Source organism: Excalfactoria chinensis, chromosome 1, assembly GCF_039878825.1.
Source record: "Excalfactoria chinensis isolate bCotChi1 chromosome 1, bCotChi1.hap2, whole genome shotgun sequence".
NCBI classification, from domain to species: domain Eukaryota; kingdom Metazoa; phylum Chordata; class Aves; order Galliformes; family Phasianidae; genus Excalfactoria; species Excalfactoria chinensis.
The window spans coordinates 161,039,637-161,064,357 of record NC_092825.1 but is presented as its reverse complement, the minus strand read 5'-3'; the positions used below and the strand labels follow the sequence as shown (position 1 = coordinate 161,064,357).

Below are 24,721 nucleotides of genomic sequence, written 5' to 3'. Positions count from 1 at the left end.
TAGACTAAAAAGAAATAATTGCAAAATAACAGTCTAATCCTGAAATGGTAGCTAGAATTGAAGAAAAAAAAAAAAAAAAAAAGATGAGTTTCTGTGTTTTTGCATGCAAATTTTGTGACTCTTTCTGAACATGTATATGTAGCAGACACAGAAAGAATTTGAGCATGCACAGTGACAAGTAGAAAGAATAAAATTTGCCTCTCCAGGAGATGCAATTTAGGCAATAGTACAGGACCTAGGTGGTGTTATTTTTATATGTAACAGAGAACTTCACTAAACAGTTCAGCATGAGTTACCTTGAATAATTCTTTCTTCTGTTACTTTTTTCTCTGTCACTTCCACAGGTCGCCCATCAATTATTTTGGTGTATGTTTTAATAATTGGTTCTACAAGGATTTTAAAATTGAAGATATTAATAAACTGATGAGTAGTGTTTGAAGCACTACTTTTGAGAAACTGAAATTTAATGAGGCACACTAGAATTTACCATAGCACAATTTCTTTTTTAAAGTCAAAGTGCTCACAAAAGACCAGGAACCCTCCTAGACATATGAAATCCTCAAAGTTTCTAGCAAAGAAAGACAAAAAATGTTGATTTCTTTGTCTGACAAAGCTGCCTTTCTATCACAAGAATCATATCCTAAACAGTTCCTAAATTAAGCAGGTATCATGTTAGCATGCAGAGCATTTCTAACTCTGTCATCTTGGCTGTAACTATGAGTTACAGCTTGACAGACAAAAAAGGCAAAATACTTTTGAAATGCGTGAGAAATGAGAATAAAATGATACAATCCGATACAGCAATTCTCGTTAAAAATAGGTCAATTGTCCAACATGGATAATCTTCATCCAAACAAAAACTGATGGGGAACAGATAATGTTTCAAATTTTACCTAATACAAATTGAGTTGCTGAAAGCATACCAACCTCCATGAATCACTTTAGTTATTGTCTCCCCCTCCCTGACTATTTTGAACTCAGGTTCTCCTTCAATTATTTTAGTGAGCTGTGTAATAGATGGGTCTGTGACATAAGGAAAAAACAGCATGTTACAAATAGCCATAAAAATAAGCACAATATTCCATGGGGCTGAGATTAAGCTAGCAATATTGTTCCTACCAAAAATAAATGATGACTATAAAGAAGTGGTTTTGTTTGTTTGTTTGTTTTTTAAATCTGAGAAGCCATTTGCAACAGTGGCTGTACAATCCTGCACTTCCTTCCATACTATCTTAAATTTACATCATATTGCACATTTATTGTTTAGAAATATTTTTACTTTTATGCATTGGGAATTTTTAATATCTGTTGACAAGACTCAGGCAAAAATGTCAGCAGCAGGAGGAAATCATACATATTGGTAAAATACCTACTCTGACACATTGCTGGAATCTTATCACTACTGCTTTGCTAGTCATAACCATGTAAAGTACTGAAAACTTGGAAATGACTGGAGAGAAAAATGTTCATCATATTATTTCTTCCTACTAACTGTACAGGTACCCAAGAAAAAACTGGGTCTTTTAATCGATTCAGATAGTTTATTGTTTATTTGTAGTTTTATTTTGTAGTTTTTATGTTTTATTTTTTTAAAGCTAGCTATATTTCATCAGTGGTCATGCAGCATAAAAGAATATTAAGGTAAAATTCAGAGATTAACCAGACAGGCTGCAAAGGTATTTGCCAGCAAGACTGGCTACCAGCCTCTAAGTTTCATGGGAGATGCCATCTTGATATCAATTACCAAAACAATAAATTTGGTAACCTCTTAATCTTGTGATATCCCTGGAGACCACACTGATAAAATGTGCCTCCATATGACAGGATGCTGTATTGTCTGGTCTGGGATCAGTTCGTTAGGAGTTGGGTTTCAACCAGACTTATCTCCTGAGATCTCTTTCAAACTTACTTATGTAGAGGCAATGACTCACAACTTCACAACTCCAGCAGACATCATTAAGATTGCAAGTGGCAAATAGCAGGCTATAAAATGACTTTTTTTTTTTTAATTATTATTATTTTTTTTAATAACATCTCCCTTCCATAACTTTCTGCTGGAACTTACTGACAGTATGTTGCAAAATTTAACATGCAACTTCTTATACAGACAATTGTGGGCATATGTGGTTGCAATGAGAGCTACTACTCACTGCAGTTATTGCAAGCAAGCTCAAAAAGGGCCTAAAATGACTCTCCTGGGAATATTTCTGAGTCATCAGTAGGCAGATTCTGTTGGCTAGAGATCATTCTTTGGACAGAATCCCAAAGCAGAAATACCGTACTGGCAGGGATAAGGAGTGACAGTCCAATGCTCGCTAACACGTAAAAACATTCTATCCCTCTTTGGTGAATAGCACTTAGTTGTACATTTGCAGAGAAATGCTTAGACATTTCTTTTTTTTTTTTTTTTTTTTTTTCCCTTTCTTATTGTTTTCTCATCTTTCAAACAATACTAAATTGCCAAAACTATCTACTCTGACTTAGAATTTAGTATAGAAGAGCAGGTACCTCCAGAATGTGATTCACCTTCATCTTGTGAAGATCTCTAAAATACTTTCATCAAATTACAATATATGGAATCAATTTCATTTCATAACAGAGACTAGGAAACAAAGATTAGCATATATACACATATATAATTATGAGAGATAGTAGATAATGCTAGGTGGGACAAAACACAGAACAAGTAAACTCATCACTTCTGTTGGATGAGAGTCTTCACAGAAACAAAGGCTAATCAGTTTGCATGAACATTCTGCAAGATATTCTGACTGCCTCTGCTCTCAGTTGAGCTAGCCTCACTTTTTATTTTCTTCAGTCTCGCCACAAATCTATTCTTTAAAACACGCTTTTGATGTGAGAAAAATACTTTGGCTAACTGTCTTTCCCAGGTATCTGACAGATATTGGTATTTAGAACTGATTGAAAGCTGTAAAGAAATTAACTATTGATTTTAATGTTTTGTTTGGTTGTACTTCAATATGTACAAATCTTTAAAAATAACTACTACTAACTACAAAAACATTAAAAATGTTCCAATTGTACAATCCAATTTTCTTTATATTGAGTACAGTAATACTTACAGAAAGTAGAGTAATAGTAAGGCATTTAAAATGCAAGCTTTTTAAAAAAATGTTGTATTAAACAATGTGTTTTTAAAATGCCCATGGGATAAAAACACAAACATCTGGGTCGAACAACTGTGGGAAATCTTTTCATAGGAAATATTTCAGCCAGTTCTAATCACAATATTTGTATCTTTGCTTTTCCAGCAAAGTACTGATCAACCTGGAGTCGTTAAGTACAAAATATATTCAGTTAAATAAATAAATACAATATATATTCTGTATATGTATACATATTTGAACATATACAGATACATATATTGGAAGGCCCCATTTACCTTCCTTTCTGACGATAGGCTGCACGTTGCTTTCAATTATGTTAATTTCTGAAAGTATAGAAAATGGAATATAAAACACATTCCATTCTTAATGGAAATGATAATTCTTGATGGTAAGCATCTGGTCATAAAGATGTGAATAACGTCACAGATATTAACAGAAGGTAAACTAGATATGCTTCAGAGCATGAATCTCAGTTCTGTTTACTAAATGGTGGAATATACTGCAGACAGTCTTCTGATGTGCTATTTTCTTTTGTTTGTGCCTCATAAAACCCACTGGTCTTGAAATCCATGATAACGTAAGTTGAATAATGTCTCATACACTCTTTCTAAAAATTTATACTATTTCCTGGCATATCTTAAACTTGAATCTTGCCCATTTTTTCTCCTTAAAGAGCTCCCCTGGTAAACAGGGGAAAACTAACACTGAGAACTATTTTTTCATTTCACAGAATATAGAGAGCATGATACTAATAGGTATCAGTTTGCCCCTCTACAACTAAAACAGATGTTCATAGAACACTGCTGACAGATCATTATCTGACTCACAGTCATTTCTATATACCTCCACTTTTAGAGGTCCCAAACATGTTCAACTAAATCAGCAGTTATGACTACTTTCTTAATGACTGAGATTAAAATTCCTTGTTCCACCTCATAGGCATGGCTTCTTATGCTACTCTTAGTGGTTGTGAAATATATATTCCATTTTCTTGTTGCCTTTAAAATTCAGTATATTCAACCTACAGTTACAAACTCTAATGTGATGTTCTCCATTTCTACTGAGAAATGTGGGTAGTCCTGCCAAAATTTAATCTGCCTAACATTATATTCTGACACAAACTGATGTGTACAAGGAGCAGCTGAGGCCCCTGATTTGCTCAGTGCAGAGCAGAGGAGATGAGGGGAGACCTGATGGCGGCTGTAGCTCCTCCCAGGGAGCAGATGGGCAGCGCTGAGCTCTGCTCTGTGTGACAGCAACGGGGCCTGAGGGAACAGCATGGAGCTCCGTCAGGGGAGGGGAGCTGGGGGTGAAGGAAAGGGTCTGAAGCAGAGGGTGGTGTGCATGGAGCAGCCTGCCCAGGGCAATGAGCATGGCCTTGAGTGCCAGAGCTCAGGGAGCATTTGGACAGTGCTCTCAGACACAGGGTTTGAATTTTAGAAGGTGCTGTGTGTAGGCCAGGTCACAATGCTCCTTGTGGGTACCTTCCAACTTCACAGATCTTCAATGGTTCTATGATTTTATGATTCTATGATGCTTCTGTTCAGATAAGAAAAGCAAACCCTTGCAAAGGCTGTGAGAGAGCAAGGAAGTTTCCTTTTTTCATATTTATTCCTTATGGAGGAAATGGTTGAAGCAACTGTTTCTATAAAGACTCATATTTGCATGTATGGAAAACAGGTAGAAAAGGCACACACTGTCTCACTGGAAGAATTTGTGAAAATTAAAGAATATCAAATGTAGAATTTGGTCAGTGCTACATCTTGGAGAGTATCTGAAGCTGTATGACTTCTGTGCAACAAGCACTGAACTTTGGCTAGAAAGTGGGAAAAAAATATATTTTCCATATGCATCTTGTTTGCTCCAAAGAGTCTGCAGCTTAGTTCAGGGATGCATCCCTGTCATCTTGAAAGGGATAAAAAAATATACAAATACATGCAGTAGCCAAAAAAATTCTTCGAGTCTTTATCTTCCTGGGCTTTATTGGCCAACCTTATTTTGCTAGAAATTGCTTTCTTATTGATTGAAATAAATAAATAAATAAAAATTTACAACTCAGATTGGAACTGGTAACATTAGGAAGCAATCTCAAACCTATTTGGAAATATTTAAACTTAACTTACTGTAAAACGTCAGTGGAATCTCTTTGAAAGTACTGTCACGAACAAACTATAAAAGCAGAAAAAAAAGTTTTAAGTTTAAAAGTGCATTTGCATTCCCATTTTCTTAAGATGGTACATAGAAATCACTGATTAACTGATCAAAAAGACAGGTTATTCTATTTGACTTTGTCCTCTCATTCACGACTTAAAGTGAACATAGCTTCAAGAGAGTATTTAAGACAGATCTCCATTTTTCTCCATAAGCATTGAGGCTAATGAGTTAAGTGGCATAGTTATTTAACTACTTGCTATTTTTCTCAAAGACAGGTTGCCTTAAGGACTTGGAATTTATCTGTGGTGATATAGTGATAAAATGTACCTGAAGCAAACAGTGGATTTGGGCCTGTTCACACTAGAGTTGCCTACGTGCAAATATTCTGCAATTATCTGGTGATGAAAAACATAACTTCTAACTGTTGCACGCATTGTATCATTCAAGATTACACTTGGGAGACTGGGAGCAACTAATCTGTTGCCTTCTGACCAAGCAGAGCCAAAGAACCATTTCTGAATGACTATGTAAGTGATTTTGCAGATCCTAACAAAAGGACAATGGGGACATTATTATAAAAATACCTTGATTTGAATATACTTGATCAGCTTCTTCAGAATTGTGAGCAACTGATCATTTCCAACAGGCAGATCTGAAAAGAAGAAATGGGCATGTAAGAGGAAGCACCTGCATATGTTTCACTTTCATTTAGAGTGGTCAGGGGATGTAAGCACTCTCATTAATACCCAAAATCGTGTAGGTGTACACACACATTCTTCTGTATTGCGGGTAAGATAGCTCAAGATATCTCATCTTCTGTATACAAGGAATTAGCAGTGATGTACACTTTCTGTTTTATATTCCACACATAAATTGTCTTCTTAAAGAAACTAACTTTTTACAGTTATTGCACCTACATAAGATACAGACAGATTTAGAAATGTATGTAAATTCCATGAACTAATACTCACCTGCTGGATATAGGAGTTTATCAATAACATGAATTACACCATTGGTTGCCATGAGATCAGGTTCTCTTGACTTCAGTTCATTAACCTGAAGAGTATCATTCACCTGGTAAAGAACAAAAGTTATTGATACTAAAAAATAAAACAAAACCCTTATAGCTACATTCTGAGAAATATCACACAGAATATCAAAATATAGACATTGAATGGCAAATCTCCATAACAAGGTTGTAACAGAAAGACTTCTTTTTTCATAACTTAACTGTTTTCAAGTACAGTTTTCCTCCTTGGATAGTTTTAAGGATGTTTGTCACACCAGGCTCAAAGCCACTTCCAATGAAAACTCCTTGTGTCAGGTGGTAAAGGAGAATGTTCCTGAGAGCATTTTTGTCTCCTATTTAAATAGAAAAGTAAGAAATACAAGGTAAGGGATTTTCTAATTATTCTCCACCAAAACATTAATCTCAGGAATACTAAACAATCTGCAGTATCAAATATCATCAAGATACTAATAAACTGCTACTTTAACATCCTTGCAATTAAAGGGATCCATATCTGACAGAGCTGGCACTGAAATTAATGCAAATATTCTCTTAGGCAACACCCTTTGGGGATGAATGGGGATAACTCACAGCTCACTGTACACACATATATTTTCTATCTCAGGCAGGACAAAGTTTCAGGCAGACTAGAAGAATGCCATCTGGAGTATGATCCTTTGCTGGTCTTACATACTGTGAGAGGAAGAGAAGTTGAGAAAGGGAATACAACCCCATTCCAGGGGTGTTTTCCTTATTTCATAGGTTTCATTTCTATTTGGAAGAAAAAAAGCCAACATTTCCAAGAATAACTAAGGAAATGGATTCTGGAGTCCACACTAGTGTTTATGGCAGTTCCATGGAGCTCCACATCTATGGAATCAAAGGATGGGCTGTAGGAATATCCACAGGCTGCCCAGGAGACTGTACCAAGAAGGGCAGATTTAAAACATAACACTACATGGGATACTGTCTAATATTGATTACTCTTACTAAAAGTTTCAGCCTTGATGAAACTGTAAAAACAATACTGTAAAACTAAATTTCATCTGCAAATGAAATTAAGAAGATACTACATTACAATGATAGGAAAAGCAAGTACATAAAACTCCTTGAAAAGCAGAATGGGACACATGGTTGTTTTTCAGGATTGTTGAAATGATTCAGAAGAATGCAGGCCTGGGCTGCAACATGAAGTAAAGCTGAGACAAAATAGGCCTCAATTTCTTTGTTTCTTTTGCAAGCAAACCCATTCTTAAAAATAGAATGATACTGTTAATCTAGTTGCTTAGGTTCACAGTACTGAGACAAGCTACTTTTGATTTTATGGCTCTCTGATGATATTCATTTAGGTTATCTGTTAATTGAGTGGTTATCACTAAAAACACACTACACCAGAAGGCAATTTATCCCAGAGTCATAATTTTAAATGACTAAGAGGGAATTCAAATTTACAGTGACTCATTAGTGAGTTAATGTCTTCACAGAGCTGGGTTATGCTAGGACAGCCTCTTATCAGTGCTCTAAGCTGGACTCTTTGAAGTAATTAAGGATTCATAGGATTTTGTCTCAAGTCTTTGAACTTTGATTGATTTGAAATCTATAGGAGCAGAAAATGTGGCTGCTCTTCTGGATGTTGAATTCAAGGTAACTGCTATTACTGCACTCATACAGCAAGCCAAATTCATATTCCCTCATATAAAATAAAAAGACAGTGTGTCAACAAATGAGGATAATTTTTAGTTACTGTTGAATGTTCGCTTTTTTTTCCCCAAAGAGATATTTTCTCTGTCACTGAAGAAATAATTAATTTAGGGAAACCCCATGTCTTGTTTATGCAAAAGATTATCTACTTTATCAGACACCTTTTGTCTAGGAAATGCACTAGGTATTTTTCCCATTATTTTTTCTGTAATTGCTTATACTTGTAGTTTTCTTCTGTTACTTACTTATCAATACAGCCTTATCGTCGTCAGTCAAACCTTTAAAGGCATCATTAGTTGGAACAAACAGAGTCCATGCTCCAGGCCGTGACAGAACATCATCTAAATCTGCAGCTTTCACCAGACTGAGGAAAACACTGTTTAAAACAAGCAAACAAACCACAAATACATTACTCTGAAGTGTAGTAATTATACTTAGATCTGAGCACTTTGTTCCTTCATTTGTTCAGAGAGCCCATCGATTTTCAAACACTTCCACAATTTCCGAGGAATAAAGACAGTGGTGGACAAAATATGTGGAAGAAAAGGCTGTCTGAAGAGTAGCAGACTGAGGGAAAAAAAAGGATCTGAGAAGTTAAGATATTGTGAGTCCAGATCAGAGCAGAACAGAGGGAATAAAAATCCTGCAGATCACAGAGATGAAGGGAGAATTGCAGTGGCAGTTGCTTTCTCTAGAGATCAGAATATTTGAAGACAGGGGACAGAAACAGAGACTGGGAATGTATGAGTCTATAACCATTCTGCACCGATATGGGATTATATCATTGGTTAACTAAATGTTCACACTCTGCTATATTTATAGCTCTTGATGTGACATCCAGCCCTTTTTATCCTTTCTTGCCTATTTTGCAGTAAGGGACTGTTTTTAAGGAGGTAATAACTTCTTTCTGTCCTAATTTGCACCCCAGATATCCAATAACCCATGGTTTACAACTATTTCTCAACCCAGCTGTACTGTACATTTAGCTACAGTCTCTAGCCAAATCTCAGTGCTGTCAAGTAGCAACTCACCTAAAACGTTTATCATTTCTCAGCATTTCATGCAAAGATTTTTCTGCTGGCTTGATGATTTGTCTGAAGACGTGAATAAAACCATTCCTTCCTTCTTTACTTCCTCTGACCATGCATGAATTTTCAACACATACAGCCTGATTAAAAGAAAAACAATAGTATCAAATGCACTTACTAAAAGAACACTTAAGTACTAAATAAAAACATTTAAACATATTTAATAAATGCAATGTTTGCCTATTTCCCAGCTGGCTGCTAATATTAAAATTAATTTTCATTTGGATTTCCAAATGTCATATTGCATTGTTTTGCCAGGAAATCTGGTACTGTTTGAGAAGCCAAAAGTAAGAAAATCTGGAGTAAGTTAACAGAATGCAAATGTTTCCAAACTTATTTTTTTTGCTTGTTTGTTTCCTTTGAGGATTTTTTTACTTAGTTATAAAAATTAATTTTATAAATTTATAACTGAATGCCAAATCCTGTATTTTGTTTCATTTTTCCAAAAGATTAGTTTATGTAAAATTCCCACAAAGACTGAATTATCCTTTCTTTTCCTAATTTGAAAGCCTTATTTTTTTATTTCTTGGTAGTGGTAATTGTAGATATTGTCATTTTAATTCAGCTTTGTTCTTTTGTTCTTTCATACATTTTCCTTTTCATAGTTAGGATGCATATAGTTAGAAAGTTCCATTCACTTACTGTGCGATACACAAAGACTCTTAGCAGTTTTCCTCCAATTGTCTCCAGCTCTTGTCCATTGTATAGTTCATTGAGCCCAATCTTCACTTTTATAATGTGATTCTGCAGGATTGTTCTAAGAAGCCGTTGATCCATCTGTAAAGTGTCATCTACAACACCAATTAGGTAATAAATTATAGTTATTTACATAGTGAACTTCCATTCAAGTAAGTTCAACTGTGGACATCTGCATCATTTCCATTGAAATACTGAATCTTTTCCTGAAATGCTTATAATTTAAGACTTGGAAAAATATGTGTAAATAGAAAATGAATTGTTAAACATTCTCTGTAAATTATCCTTTCTGAAATTTAGAAATAACATTTTGACACAATCATGATTAACTACTATAAACAAAATGGCTGATGATTTCTGTGTGCCAGCTGTATTGCTGATAAACTTATTACAAATTTTGCTTTCTGAAAGTGCACCTGAAATCCTTCCCACATTTCTTTGTGGCTGAAGGAAAGGTTAGGATATTCATATGATCATTCCTGCAAACATCTGCATATGTTTTAAAACATATTTTTATCAGTTTCTCTGTATTTTAATGGACTGTAAATTACCAACATCCTTTTATAAATTTTGGGAATATAAATAAATAATCTAATATAAGTAATGCAGAATTTAAGAGTAATGTGCAAGTTCATTAATATCATTGCTTTCCTGTTACATATCTGTGCATATTTTGTGTCTTAGAAATGATATTTTCATTAAACAATGCTACCACTGAAAATGCTGTGCAACCTAATGGTCACATTTATTTTGTCTTTCCATATGGCGTTCATTTTGGAAGGCTAGAGTATCTCTTATTCTTAATTAATTCTTAAGTAATTTTTAATTACTGTCTTTCCTTGGGACATAAAACAAGTACTGACAGTTATTTGAAAGACTGTCAGAGTACCATACATCCTTCTTGTTTATTCTGAAGTTCAGATAATCATCTTTAGAGGCTACTAACCTGAGAAAGCACGATTCTGTGGTACCAGGAGAGTGTACTGGCCTTCTGGTCTTAGAGAAGATGCTAGTCCTAGTTGCGTCACCAGGTCTGTAAAAGTAGTCTGCTGGGCACCTCCAAGCTCAATGACTTGCTTGGCTGCAAATAAAAGAGGAAGAAGAGACATTTTAAAACATTCTTTTTTTCTTTCTTTCTTTTTCCTGGGATTTTTCATGCTATCATAACCTTAACAACAACAATGTATGTGAAGGAATCTAGGTGGGATGAGAGGAAATGTCTTTAATTTAATAAATTTGTTGTGCACATTACTAACCAGAATCAGGAATTAGCACTCTATCAATGAGGTGGATAACACCATTACTTGTCACAATATCTTTGCGTTTCACCATCTTTACTCCATTCACAGTAAGAGTTTCACCATCACAGCCAACTTCAAGTGTGTTTCCTTCCAAGGTTTCATAGACAGCTCCACCCATAATCGCTTCAGAGCACTGAAGAGTATTTAAAATATGGAACTTCACAAGAGCTGCAGGGAAAAGAAAAAAAATTGTATACAGATATTTGGATATATAGATTCATACATCACAAAATCATAGAATGGCTTAGGTTGGAGGGAAACTTAAAGACGATCCAGTTCCAACCCCTGTCATAGGCAGGATTGCAAAACCATCAGATCAGGCTGCCCAGGGCCCCATTCAACCTAGTCCTAACTATCTCAAGGGATGGGATATCCACATTTCTCAGCACCTCACAGTCCTCTGAATCATTTTTGTTTCCAAACATCTAAACTAAATTTTCCCTCGTTCATTTTAAAGCCATTCCCCCTGGTTCTGTCCCTACCAGAGTATGTAAAAAGTCAGTCCCTCTCCTGCTTTTAGGCTCCCCTCAAGTACTGAAAGGCTGCAATGAGGACTCCCTGGAGCCTTCTTTTCTCCAAGCGGAACAAGCCCAAATCCCTCAAAGTGTCTTCATAGAAGAGATGCTCTAGCCTTTTGATCTTCTCTGTGGCCCTTGTCTGGACAAACTCCAACAGCTACACATCCCTCCTGTACTGAGGGCCCGAGGCAAGTACTGAAGAGCAGCAGTCCTAAGACAGATCCCTGGGGGACACCATTAGTCACCAATCTCCACATGGATATAGAGCTATTGACCATAACTTTTTGTCTGCAACCATCCAACCAATTTTTTATCCACTAAATATTCCACTCTTCAAATAGATATCTCTCCAATTTAGAGGAAAGTATGTGGTAGGGTACCATGTCAAAGGCCTTGCATGAGTCCAAGCAGATAACATAAATTGCAGCCTTGGTCCACCAATGTCATCACTGCATCATAGAAGGCCATCATATTTTTAAAGAGCAATAATTGCCATAAACCAGGAAAAGCATCCATCAACCTTTCCTCATTTAGGGGTATGTCTAAGACATCTTAAATAATCACCATAACTGCTCATAAGCTGGAGACTCAGATTTCACTCTACTGTTTCCTTATACTGTTTCCAGATATCTTGCTTTTATGTGCATTTGAATCACCTGGTCTTCTCCTGTGTAATTTAAAGCAAAAGTGAACCCTTCAGTCTTATACGGCAAAGAAACTACCCTTTCCTTGATGAGAGAGACAGATGTTTGGTGTAATTATAACTGTACTAATTCTGGTTAGACTCATTTTTTATTTCATTTGATCTAAAATACATTTCTTCATGAGATAAAGATGTAAGACGATGCCAGTTAAATTTAGGTGTCCACTTTTAGCTTGGTGATTTGGCTAACTGAAGGATTTTTAGCCTAAAGTGCCATATATTTGCATACTAAAGCATTCAGGAAAACTGTATTTGCTTGTTACTTAGCTTTCTAAATGAGCACAATTTAGGTCTGAACTCATCAGGTAGGTGTAGGCAGGGAATGTATTTCAGTTAGAAGCCAAAGCTCAATATGCAGAAAAAAAATAAATAATAAAAATGAGGCATCTTCTGTCAACAAGATCTGAATTATCAGTTTCCATTAACTGTAAATGATTAAATATGTGGTCTTGAAATTAGAGGGATGAATACGTACTTTACTGCAGAACAGATTTTCTAAAGAATGCATTTTACTTTTCAGTATCCACTCAAACAGAGCTAACATCACACAATCTTTTGATCTTCTCTTTATGTACAGAGTTGATATTAGTAAAACTATAGCAGTCCTAGATAGCTCTTCTCTAACATCAGAACTGAAAAGTGAAGCAAGCTACACATTCACTGAGATAAAACACTTCATTAATGAATATTGCTTCAAACTCTGGTGTCGCTCATGAACTACTTCCAATTATCTTGTCATTTTCCAGTCACATTATTAATAGGTTCTGAATAGGTTCTTCAGAGGATAATGTAATTTCTACTTTCTGATCTACTAACCCATATTTCTCTTGTGCAAGAAAAGTTTACATACCTTCAGAAGCCACCTTGTCACCCATGATTCTTTCTAAGACTCCCCTTGGAAGACGTTCAAAAGCTTCATTAGTAGGTGCAAAGAGTGTGTAATAACCAGGCTTTCCAAGAGTATCTAAGACGTCTGACGTGATGGCAGCAGCCTGAAAAATAAAACTGGTTATTAACGCTGGTTATTTAAAGCACTGCCCAAATAGCTTAACCATCTAGTCACAGGAAAACAGAATATTAACTAAAGCTAACATATTTTGACCCCTAAATTCTTAAGTCAAATCTAATTTTTCAAAAGTACTGTTGAATTTACACTGAAAGCTAGAGTTGCTCATGAGAGTTCAATAACAGCATTTAGCACAAAATATCTTCTGTGCTTTCAGCTAGTGCCCAGGGTTCTTTAATGTGAGACTGTGTTCTGTGTTACAGAAATATGTGTTAAAAGTGAAATGACAAAATGGTATGGAAAATTAATTATGTGGGTAAAACATGCCTTGGTGTGACAAGTTACCTCCTTAATTTAGCACACAGTGAGTCACTTCATTAGATTTACTATTTGTCTTTTACAAATTAACCCTTCATACCTACGAGGATAATGCACAAATAGAAAAGAAAAAAGAAACAGTGAGACCACACTGTTTTTAACATTGTTCACTTACTCTGAGAGATGAAAGATCATCCTCGACTTCAATGAAATCTTGAATGGTATTTCCAACAGCAGTTAGGACACGGTCAATTACATGAACAACACCATTGGTAGCAATCTGGTTGCCATGAATGATCCTGGCACAGTTAACAGTAACAACCTATGTATGAGGAATCATGTAGCAGACAATTAATGCTTATTCATTTGATCATATGCCTGGAATCTGATTTTTGCAGAATGGAAATCAATGTACTGTGAAAAATGTGTTCGTCCTTTCAGTTTTTTTTTTTTTTTTTTTTTTTTTTTTTAACATTAAGTAAAATGATGCAAGATTTAAAAGGCTGACTCAACACTTCTGGAAAACATTCAGCTAATGCTGACTACTGCAGGCTACATCGATTTCTTATTCATGTTTTATTTGCCATTACGGTCCTTATTTTTTGTATTTTCTTACCATATCTGTTTAATGCAGTGATTTTATTTATATATATTTTTATATATTACTGATGTAAACTGTTGTCCAACGTTGAGATTTGCATGCATTTGAGGCAGGGACCAGTGACATGACCAGGACACTTTAGCATTTATGAAAATATAATTATTTCTAGAAAGTAATGGATATCTGCACATTGCAACAATAAACACTCCTACCACACTCTCCAATTCAAACAAAAAATCTGATCTAATTAAAAGACCTGATTTGATAGTATTTTGTAAATACATGAAGAATAATAGCAGGTTTTGCTCTTCAGTTTATGATGATGCAATATTTTGGCCACAAAAGGCTTGAATTTTAGGAATGAAGTCCATTTGCATTAGAATCTTTAGATTTAAACAGCAAACTGTACATATGCATAAATTCTTGGTGATCAGCATGCAAAGAAAACTGAATTTGTTCAAGAGAATATGTACATATTTTTATCTGTGACAACTGAATCGCTAGCTACTGATCTTTCCATTATATATTTGATTAGTTGTAGAATGAAATAAAGTAAATATCAGTAGTTAAAATTACATTATTATATTTTAGAAGTCTTACCTATATACTTACCCCATTAGGATAATGGTTAATAAGCAATTTCTGGCCATTATACATGGACACCAGTGTCATGCCATTCTTAAGATCTTTTGTCAACATGCGCTTGTTTACCATGTGGTGGTGGAGAGCATTATATAGTTCAATATTTACATTGTCGATTAAATTCCTGTGGATTTCCTGAAGAAGAAAGGAAATTAATTAATTTGAAATTTCAGGAGTATTCTTCAGTTAGAAAGATGTACATATTGCTTTACCTTAACATATACTATCAAAACAATCGTCAGATACTTTCAGCTAGGAAACACATTGTTTCAGTACTTAGCCATCTGTCTTTGTTCAGATGCTGCTTTAGACTAATTTGATTACAAACTGAAGACAAGAAATCTCATCACAGGCAAATCACTGAAGGTACTTTAGTTCAGTATTTATTTAAACTAAAAGCATTACTAAAAGAGGACATGTAGAGTACAATCATGTTTTGTCAGTGACTCACATTATGCAATTGCTGGAATTCCTGTTGGTAACACTAAAACTATATGAAGACTAGCAATATTAAAATTTGATATGAAAATGCTTAGGTAAGAAACACTGCTGCTTAGCATTCATGAAAATAAATTCAGATTGTCTACCTTCAGTAATGTATGATAAACAGGTACATTCCTGTATTATAATTTGTCTAATATCTGCTTTATACCTAAAATCTTATTATTGTTTGTCATCTAGGTTATAATAAACTAGTTATTGTTACTTTATTAACAAAAACATTATCTGAAAGAGAAACATATACATACACAATTACACACAAATGCTTACCGAACTTAATTGCTCCCAGGCTTCATTACTTGGTGCAAAGAAAGTGAATGAACCTCTTCCCTCGATCTCTTCTCTCAGCTTTGACATGTCAGAATACTGCTGAGTGGAGGTAGCTCCCACAATACCAAGAGTACCATATACATGATCAATAGGAGCAACTAAAATCAACAACAGACAAAAATACAGTAAATACTTCAGCCAGTTTCTCACAACTAAGTCCAATTTATTTATTCTGTTTGGACAAGTGTATTGCTTTTATGAAATTGTTTAAATCAATATTAAAACAACATGCTTGAATTAAAATTCCTCTGTCAATGTATTCTAAACTCATCCAAACACATCTGCTTGTTATTTATTTTCCAGTTGGTTTAATGAGCTGAAAAAATAGATCAAACAAAACAAGATATTGTGATGTTTTCTTCAAAAAAGATGTTTTGTTCCAAGCCTCGTATGGAATGGGAACCTATCCATTTGGGACCTTTGAGAGAGGATATGAGTCAATTTTATCTACAATCTCAAAAATTGCTGAAGCAGGTCACATTTGGGCACCATCAACCAGAATTATTCTTGTGAGGCCTCTTCCTATGGTTATCGTGTGTAGAGATCGATTCAGACAGAGAGCAAGAATGACCATATTCTCACAGTCAAAACTGTTCTATATGAGAATAGGATGTAGATCTCCTAATTCTAGGCATCCAAGGGCAGGAACTGACATATGAGCTAGCTGTCCTAAGCTACTTTTACAGTTCTGGAGGACAGGATCTCTTGGAGTATGCCTGACCTCATTCTACTGTAAACATCTAAAACGAAATGAATACACCTAAACAAGATGAACTCCACCTTAAGATATGCTTAACAGAATGTAAAAGATGAGCTCAAATACAGGGTTACAAAGTGCTGAAAAATATGCCATCTTAAATTATTCTTTCTTGTTGCAATTAAGTTTATTTATGCAAAATACAATAGCAAAAATAGGAGAAATTAACAATCTCTGCCTTCATTTTCACTCCCTAGTTTATTTAAAGCCTTTTAGTTAGCAAGATTCAGATCTTCTCATGAAAATGAATAAACAGAACTTTGATATACCACATTTCATGCCCTAGGTTTCTGAACTCACTAGTGTGCTATGGGTTACCTTGGAGTGGGAGGGGAACAGGAATAGGGGTTCTCCCTCAGCTGTTTTGGAAATAGAAAACTCTATAATATCTCTCCAATCCAGTAGCTGGAAGCATTTGGGGAATTTAACTCAAACCACAGGATCAATAATCAAATGAACGATGCAGGCTGATTTTCAGCTGTTCTGACCATGTACAAATGAAACTTCATATTCTCAGCCAGTAATTTGTAAAAAGAGGCAATGTTTCCTCAGGCTGACAACCATCTAAAGTCACTTTTGTAGTGCTTCTCATATACTGACTCATCCATATGAAAATAAACTGGTACCTGCAGGACATCCTCTCATACCATCCATCTTCATATAGCCAGGACAACACTCATATAAGACAGTTCTGTAAAATACACAAAAAACAGTTGTATATCAACTTTAGTTTGCAGCCCCAATTTTTTCATTAATAATTTTACACTGTGAAGTACACTTTCTCCTAATCTTTTTGCCTTTTTTAATCATGCAGCCTATTCTGCATAGATTACAAGTTGGTTGTTGTTTTATTAAGTGTAGTCATTAAGCTTAACTGGTTGAAAAAAAAAATGTGAAAAAGGTTGCAGAGTTACAAAAAGGTGACATAAACAGAATAGCAACAGAAGAACATTAATATGATAAGTCTATTTTGAAAAGATTAGGTGGGACTGAGGGAAGGCAAAAATGAACAGAGTAGGGATAGTGAGAGGAACTGGTAGCAATGGTGTCCAAAGAGAAAAAAAATAAACAATATAAATTTAAATGACAAAATCATATAAGGTGACCTACAATCTGAATAGAATATAATAGAATAGGAATTTAATGGGTACTTTGGAGAAGGTCTTGGGGACTGTATGGTGAAACAGATTGGGAGCAGAGACTCAATGTACCAAGAAGTCTTTGAAGAAGCTCAGGAATGAGGGAGGTAATTAATTAAGTACAGATATAAAGCAGATCATAGAAAATAGAGTCACTTAAGTCAGGATAGTTGGACGTAAGGGAAAGTTCCTTGGTAAATATAGCGTGGATGAAAACCAGATTGCAACAAATCAACCACACAGTCAAAAGAGTATGTCATCAAAGCATACATACAATTTAATAATAGAGTAGCCCAGGAACTGTTAAATAAAGATGTCAGTAAAATACTCCCATTCTTGAACATGCATCATCTATACACAGCAAGCAAACCAGAGCTAACTGGTAATTCTGTACTGTAACATTCAACTTTGTACTGAATGAATAATATAATATAATGTCCTTTTAATTAATATGACAGAAAAAAAAGATCTACCATAGACTTTCATGACAAATTATCTTCTAAGTTAGTGCAAGCTTGCAAAAATCCCCACAGGGTTACTACTGTGTTGATTTTGGCCCTTCCATACAAGGAACGTCAATAAAATGTATAATCTTATCAGGATCTAGAGCTTATTTTAAACTCGCAGACTTCAGATATTTCTTTGCAAATTAGGATCTACTGTGGATGGCAATGAAGATCTTGCTAATAATATTACTTTTTATATGTGAGACTTGTGCAACAAAAGTCAGAATATGAGCCTGTGTGAACTGCTTTGTCATGAGTAGGTCTTCATTTCCCCAGGAATAAATAAATAAATAAGTAAATAAATAAATAAATGTATATGTATACATACATGTATATGTATATGCATTTCCCTCACCCTTTGAGCAACTATGAGAGGCTGTAGTCTTAATTAGATTTTGGAAAAAGGAGATAAGAAGTTGAGTTTAAGTACAGGTGCAGCATAAGACATTGTTTAGTTTTCTTACCATAACCAACAGCGACACAATTAATAAAAGGCAGAAAACTGGGTTAAAATCTTAGCTAAGAAAGATGTTTCTTTAGCCAAGCATTACAAGATCAGTGCTCTTTTACCATGTAACTTGTTATGAAAAACCCACACCTTTTTCAATCACTGACTGTTACTCTAATTTTTTCTTTTTTAATTTTATTATTATTATTTTTTTTTTTTTACAATATTCATATGCCCTTAAGGTTGACCACAGTTAGAAGATTCATGTATCAGTTGTGCTCAAGATGCAAGAAGGATGGAATGAGAGAAGAATGGTCCATAAAGAGGATCCCAAAACAAGAATAGAATGCTATAAAACCTGATGCAAGATGCTGTTTTTCAGTACCACTCACACATAGACACATGGAACGTTCCAACTCACACAATAAAACCATCCCCATATGTATGACCCTGCTAGTATAAGATGGTGTCTAAGTGAAGAAAGTAGTGTTTGGGAAGTTTTTGCATGTATTTTTTTAGTACTAAGTCATCTTCACTTCATCCAAGGGAATATATTCCAAAGGAAAAGAGAACTGATCTAGACAACCATACATTCTTGTTATTCCTTGTTAACAGAGAAGTATTCAGCTTATTCACACCAGCTCTGTGACTCATCTGTTTCTACTCTTTGCTGGAGATAAAATACTGTATAAAAACAGTAGAACACTTTTTGGAACAATGGCATTTGATTTTAGCAAGTCTTTAGCTTGTATCCCAACTGGAAATTTGCAGGAGTGTGCAGGAAATGTAAACAGAGGAAACTTCCTTAAATTAACATTTTATAGAACCTATGTGCAAGTTATGAAGGACTTATTAACACAGAGATATTAACATGAGAAAAGTCATTGTCATTTGCATTACCATTCCTACTAAAACCACCTCTTTAGTAATGGATTCATGTAATTTTTCACATATTCATATTTAGTGAGTCCAGAGAATGTAACATCCAATAAGAGCTAAGATTAAGTTTTAACAGATGCTCAGTTACAACCACAAAAAAGTCCATGACTCTTCTTAATCTCATATACACTGTTTTCTCCTCTAGTCTTTCTGTTTAAGTTCCTGTAGAATGGTAAGAGTGTTAAAAGAGAATGGAGACACTTCTGTGCTTCTCACATTCAAACTGTACCTGCTGCTGCTCAGTCTCTTCCACTGGTTGGCTGTAGTGGGTTTCCTGCTTAGGGCCTAACAAAGACTCTGTAAAATCTTTTTCAGCTTTTTCAGAAAAGGGAATAAAGTCATGTACGAATTTCATTGAATCCAGACTGTCTGTTGCATCAAATTACTTTTCCTGACACATTAGAAGAAACCCATTTTTTCACAGAACAATTCATTTTACTTCTGGAACTGCACAAAGCAATATGTTCCTTTTCATATTTGGGCAGAGAGAAGACTTTTGCTCACGGGAACACATGACATCTATCTAGGAATAAAACCACAGAAGTAATTTGTTTTCCAAAACTGACTTGAGAATATCCAAATTTCATCTTCAGGAAATATCCTTCTTCCTAATGTGTCTGTAGTGGAATAAAATGTAGTGCCAAAGAACTTAGTGGTATGGCAGATTTTTCTCAAAAGGTGAAATATTTTGGATAACTTGTGGCATGACCACTGAAGAAAGAAGGAAGTCTGTATTATAACGCCACCTGGAGGAGCAGGAAGGATTTTGATAAAGACTACAAGCCTATGAATACTAAAAATCTGAAGGCAGAGATGTGGCAAATGATCACACACAGTCTAGTCTGACTGGAAATTGATCACTATGGTACAATCATCAATTGCCCAAACCTCCTTGATATTTAGTACAAAAAATGGATCATAACCTATCTGGAATTACTTAAAAAAAAAAAAAAAAAAAAAAAAAAAAAAAAAAAAAAAAAAAAAAAAAAAGTCAAAATAAAGCAGAGAGGGACTGAATGAGATTCAAGACAGTAAATTAAGTTCTGAAGGAACTTCTGAGGATTTGGAATAATCAGACTGCTTGTCTGTCTGAAAAGGTAATTATATTTTTTTCTATTTTTACTCTAGCACAATGTTATTACTTTCTTCCATCTTCTTAAAGAAGTAAGTAATGACTAATCTGATAAATATTACAGTAGCAGAAAGCTTAGGGTGACAACTTGGATCATGAAAATAACCTTTTCTTGAGTTCTGATAAGGACAGGGTATCATTTCTAACATCTAGAGTGGCTTTAGAAATCAGACTTCAAAGCCATGGCTGTACTTGAAAGACTATGTGCTGGACGCCTACCTGTGCGACGTGGTGTAGGGAGCCTGCTTTGGCAGGGGGGTTGGACTCGATGATCTCTAGAGGTCCCTTCCAACCCCTATAATTCTGTGATTCTGTGATTCTGTGAATCTGTGCCTCACTGTATTGGAAATTTAACTCCATTCCGTTAATTTATGGTATACTAGCAAAGCAATGAAAACATTTTCTCAGGAAGAAAATGGGAGAAAACTTCCTCCCACTACCTCTTTCTTCTGCCTTTTCCCTAAGGGTCTTTTCCAAAACTGTGTAATGACATATAATATCTTTTAGGAATCTCAACAACACAAAGCCTCTAACAGCCAACAGAAGTAATGGAAACCACAACACAAGCCCTCTTCAGATCTTTGTCTGAGTTCTGACTGCAAATTCAAGACTAATTTTAACAGAGCAAAAAATCATTAGTGGGGAAACAGAATTAATGGGGAACAAGAACAGCAATTTCCTGTGACAGCTGCTAAGAAGGTTATCCAACTAATTGTGTATCAACAGGAGAAAATGTGGTACAGTTGAAAAAGAAACAAACAAACAAAAAACAAACAAACAAAAAAACCTCGTTCATCACATTTGGTAAACAGTGTTAAATTACTCAATTTTAATCATGACAATTGGGGCAGACCAATTTCTGGATTGGGGTTTTTGTATGTATTCTTGCCCTGAAACTACTCTTGTGGCTGATACAGAGGTGGTGACTCTGATGCTGTTGACACTTACAGAAAAGACAATGGCTTGTATTCTGGAAAAAACATGACAACTGAAACACATACACATTCCAGAAGATTGTGAAACTCATCCAGACTTGTTCTGTGTTCATAACATTACTTTTTTTTCCTCTTTGTGAAAAGGCATAGTCTGAGCACATAACTCAGTGCTAGTTGTGCAGAGTTCTTCACACAGTCGGTCTCAGGCCCCTCTGTGTTTTTGAATAGTTCACATAACCTTATATATCCTTGTGTTTATAACAGACCTACATAAACTGAACTGAGAAAAATATTCCTGAAACTTATGCCTGGAGACCCATTTAATTTTAAAAGCATTAAATACCATGCTATCATTTTCACACATGATGTGATTATTTTTGGCAGCAATTACTGAATCCAGGTGGTTTTAGTTAAAGTAAAGCCGTAATTCTGTAGAACTATGAAATTAATTTTTCACTGAACAGAGTTTTCTAATTGAATATTATCCTATTTCAATGGGTGTTTTGAACAGCAGATACTTACGCTTTCTTTCCACAAATGGATCCCTGGTACCAGTTTCTGCAGGTGCTGAAGTATTTCTTTTTGGTTCCCATAACTTGCTGAAGGGCACAGACATTTGGGCTGAGGATGGAGTGAGAAACATTTTAAAAAGAAGTCTCTACACATCTATAAAAGCGCTATGTAAGATAGTAGCATATACAGATTCTGTTAAGCAAGAATGAGAAATGAACACCTGTCTTTAGCTGCCAGGGCAGGTGTGCATTCAAGCAACCAAAGTGCAAGTTCCCAGGACTACCCGGCTGGGTTTCTTGGCAAGTCCACCCTCCTGGTGGGGACAGATCATTCCCTTTCGCTCTGGCCTAACCCTCTGTCTCAATATGACTTACATTTCTTCCTTCCTCCTGGGAACTGAATTAATTACCAGCCACCAGGAACTTAGCTGCTAATACCATCAGGCTTTTTTCATTAAAGCTTTTTTTTCCTTGAACACATCTGTGCAGCTGAAGGTCACAGGGAAATGGGGAAGAACAGTGACTGGCTCTTTATGTGGAAGGAAACCCTGTAAATCAATCAGCTGTTTTGATTACCATCCATTTGGAGAACCGCAGGCACCTAAGTAAACATTCTGGGAATTACTGGGGACCAAAGGGTAAACTGGCATGTAAATAAAAGGCACCGCAGAATTCAAACAAGGAAAACTTTTTACTTAGCGTGGTAGTGTCCAGAAGAGGAATTTTCTAAGAGCAAATTCCAGGAGCAAAAGCGTTTTGTCACTAATTTGTATAAATTCACAGTAAAAAAGTTCCAGTTCAAGAGTTAGAACATGCTTTATATCAGTGGGAATGAGAGAGGGAGATTGAGAGGGAAAAGAAGGGAAGGAGGGAAGGGGGAGAGAGAATTCAATAAAGGAAAGCAGACAGGATGGCGAACAATTCTTTTCACAAAACAGTTTTTACTAAAAAAGATTGAAGAGAAATATGTTGAGACACATCATTTCCATGACACCATCTGTTCAAATAAGTTCTGTATCTCTAAGCAGCCTGGCTTATGACTGCTGTCTCTGGGGTGCCCTGCTGAGCAAGTTACCGCTACCCCAGTGGGAACAAAAGTTTTACAGAGAACTTGCAGTGTCAAACAGCATTAAAGAATAGTTAAAGATTTATTCATTAAAACAGAAAAAGAAGCAAGTAAATGCTGTGGAATAAGTGTCAGTTTTATCCAAACATTTGAAAATATGTTTTAAACATATCCCAAACCCCATTATATTAATCATGAACTGTAATTAAGTTCAGTGATTCTAGAATGTATGCATTTTGTTCATCAAGAAGTGGGGATTTAATTTTTTCCAGGTTTTCTGAAGTTTTATATTATGCTGTCTTCCTCTGAAACTCCCCAGAAAGCTCTGAATCTGGTTCTTATAAAAGTAATTTAGAACAAAATTATTAATGAATGATAGGAAACAGAGTTGAAAAAAGCACGTTTAACATAACACAAGAAGAAAGAAAAGAACAACCATTTAGAAATTCCCTTTTAAAATGCAAATAAACCCCCCATGCTTACCCTTGGTCGCGTGCCCTTATTCGACTATGAGTTAAAATCTTGTCATAGTGAGCAGATGCAGCTGCTTGTTCAAAAGCAGACAAGAAAAACGTGGAAAAGGTGAATAATGAAAAGATCTTCATCTTTAGTCCTCCGCTGCTTCTGGCAAGTCTAGAAGAGAGAACTGGCAGAGGCTCTGGAGGGCTGACAATTTATATACATGCTGGAAGGTAGTGGGAGGGAACCAGGGAATCAACCTGAAACTTTGTACCACCCTCCTTAGAGTAGCAGTTTTGGCTGCCAGCTTCAGTAACCTAAATTAATATCATACATTCACCGTATGAGCCGTTCTTTTTTTATCCCTGATTGACTAATTTCTTCCTCATTACAGAGGGGTTAGCATTTTATTCTGCTGACACAACAGCAGAAGTTTGGGAAGTTTAGACTTTGAGTTATGATTTGGTATTTATAGCACTACAGCATCCAGAAGTTGGTTTCACTGTGTGTCTCTGTTCAAACCCAGATGAAGTTTCTTCCTGTTGCTTTCTTCTGTTTTCTGTGTCCTTGTAGATATCAGCTCTGAACTGTTTAACTAGTGAAGCTGATGAAAATTCCAGTCAACAATCTGTTGTCAATACTCGACAAATATTTCGATGATATGGTATTTATATCTTCAGAAAAAAAAAAAAAAAAAAAAGGTTATGTTAACACACATACTTTATGAAGCAGTTATACAATCAAACACCCTATTTAAATATGTATTTTAATTCTGATAGTAACATTTATTATTGCAAAATGCTTTTAGTTGGAACTTCACGTAGTCTCCTAGAAATCGGAGTAGCTGAAAATTTGAAGAAATACTTACTCATGCCCAATAGTTGGTCGTTGGGAGCCTCTAGTGAAGCAGATGGAAAATGTAATGCTGAGCTGTAAATGAGAGAAATGAGGCAGAAAGATGAAGTGCTGAAAATAGTCTGAAACATTCAGCAAAGGGGCAGTCTTAAGGGACAGTCAGTGTTTGGACTGCAGTCCATGAGTTTACAGTTTTAATGTCAAGAAAAAAAATCTGCAACTGTATAAAAGGGTTCAGATATTAATTCAGTTTCAAGCTGTCCTTTGTTGTTTTGGA

At 35.4% G+C, this 24,721-nt stretch overlaps 1 protein-coding gene across 11 annotated transcripts in view; it reads right to left on the bottom strand.

Moving 5' to 3' along the window:
* POSTN (periostin) overlaps positions 1-23,992 on the bottom strand; it is a 30,034-nt gene extending 6,042 nt beyond the window's left edge. Inside the window, exons 1-19 of one of the 11 annotated variants that reach the window (XM_072361424.1) lie at positions 23,614-23,991; positions 22,075-22,173; positions 17,080-17,144; positions 15,637-15,794; positions 14,836-15,000; positions 13,798-13,944; positions 13,149-13,290; positions 11,033-11,245; positions 10,723-10,857; positions 9,723-9,871; positions 9,024-9,160; positions 8,238-8,368; positions 6,514-6,644; positions 6,254-6,356; positions 5,867-5,934; positions 5,252-5,297; positions 3,404-3,451; positions 928-1,023; positions 297-386 (exon numbers count right to left, since the gene is read on the bottom strand). In XM_072361424.1, coding sequence (XP_072217525.1) covers positions 297-386; positions 928-1,023; positions 3,404-3,451; positions 5,252-5,297; positions 5,867-5,934; positions 6,254-6,356; positions 6,514-6,644; positions 8,238-8,368; positions 9,024-9,160; positions 9,723-9,871; positions 10,723-10,857; positions 11,033-11,245; positions 13,149-13,290; positions 13,798-13,944; positions 14,836-15,000; positions 15,637-15,794; positions 17,080-17,144; positions 22,075-22,173; positions 23,614-23,735 — 2,245 coding nt within the window. In that variant the 5' untranslated portion in view covers positions 23,736-23,991. Of the gene's footprint in view, positions 1-296; positions 387-927; positions 1,024-3,403; positions 3,452-5,251; positions 5,298-5,866; positions 5,935-6,253; positions 6,357-6,513; positions 6,645-8,237; positions 8,369-9,023; positions 9,161-9,722; positions 9,872-10,722; positions 10,858-11,032; positions 11,246-13,148; positions 13,291-13,797; positions 13,945-14,835; positions 15,001-15,636; positions 15,795-17,079; positions 17,145-22,074; positions 22,174-23,613 lie in introns of all 11 variants that reach the window. The other 10 variants (XM_072361427.1, XM_072361426.1, XM_072361432.1 and 7 more) reach the window with 10 other exon arrangements.
* Between the last annotated feature and the right edge of the window lie 729 nt (positions 23,993-24,721).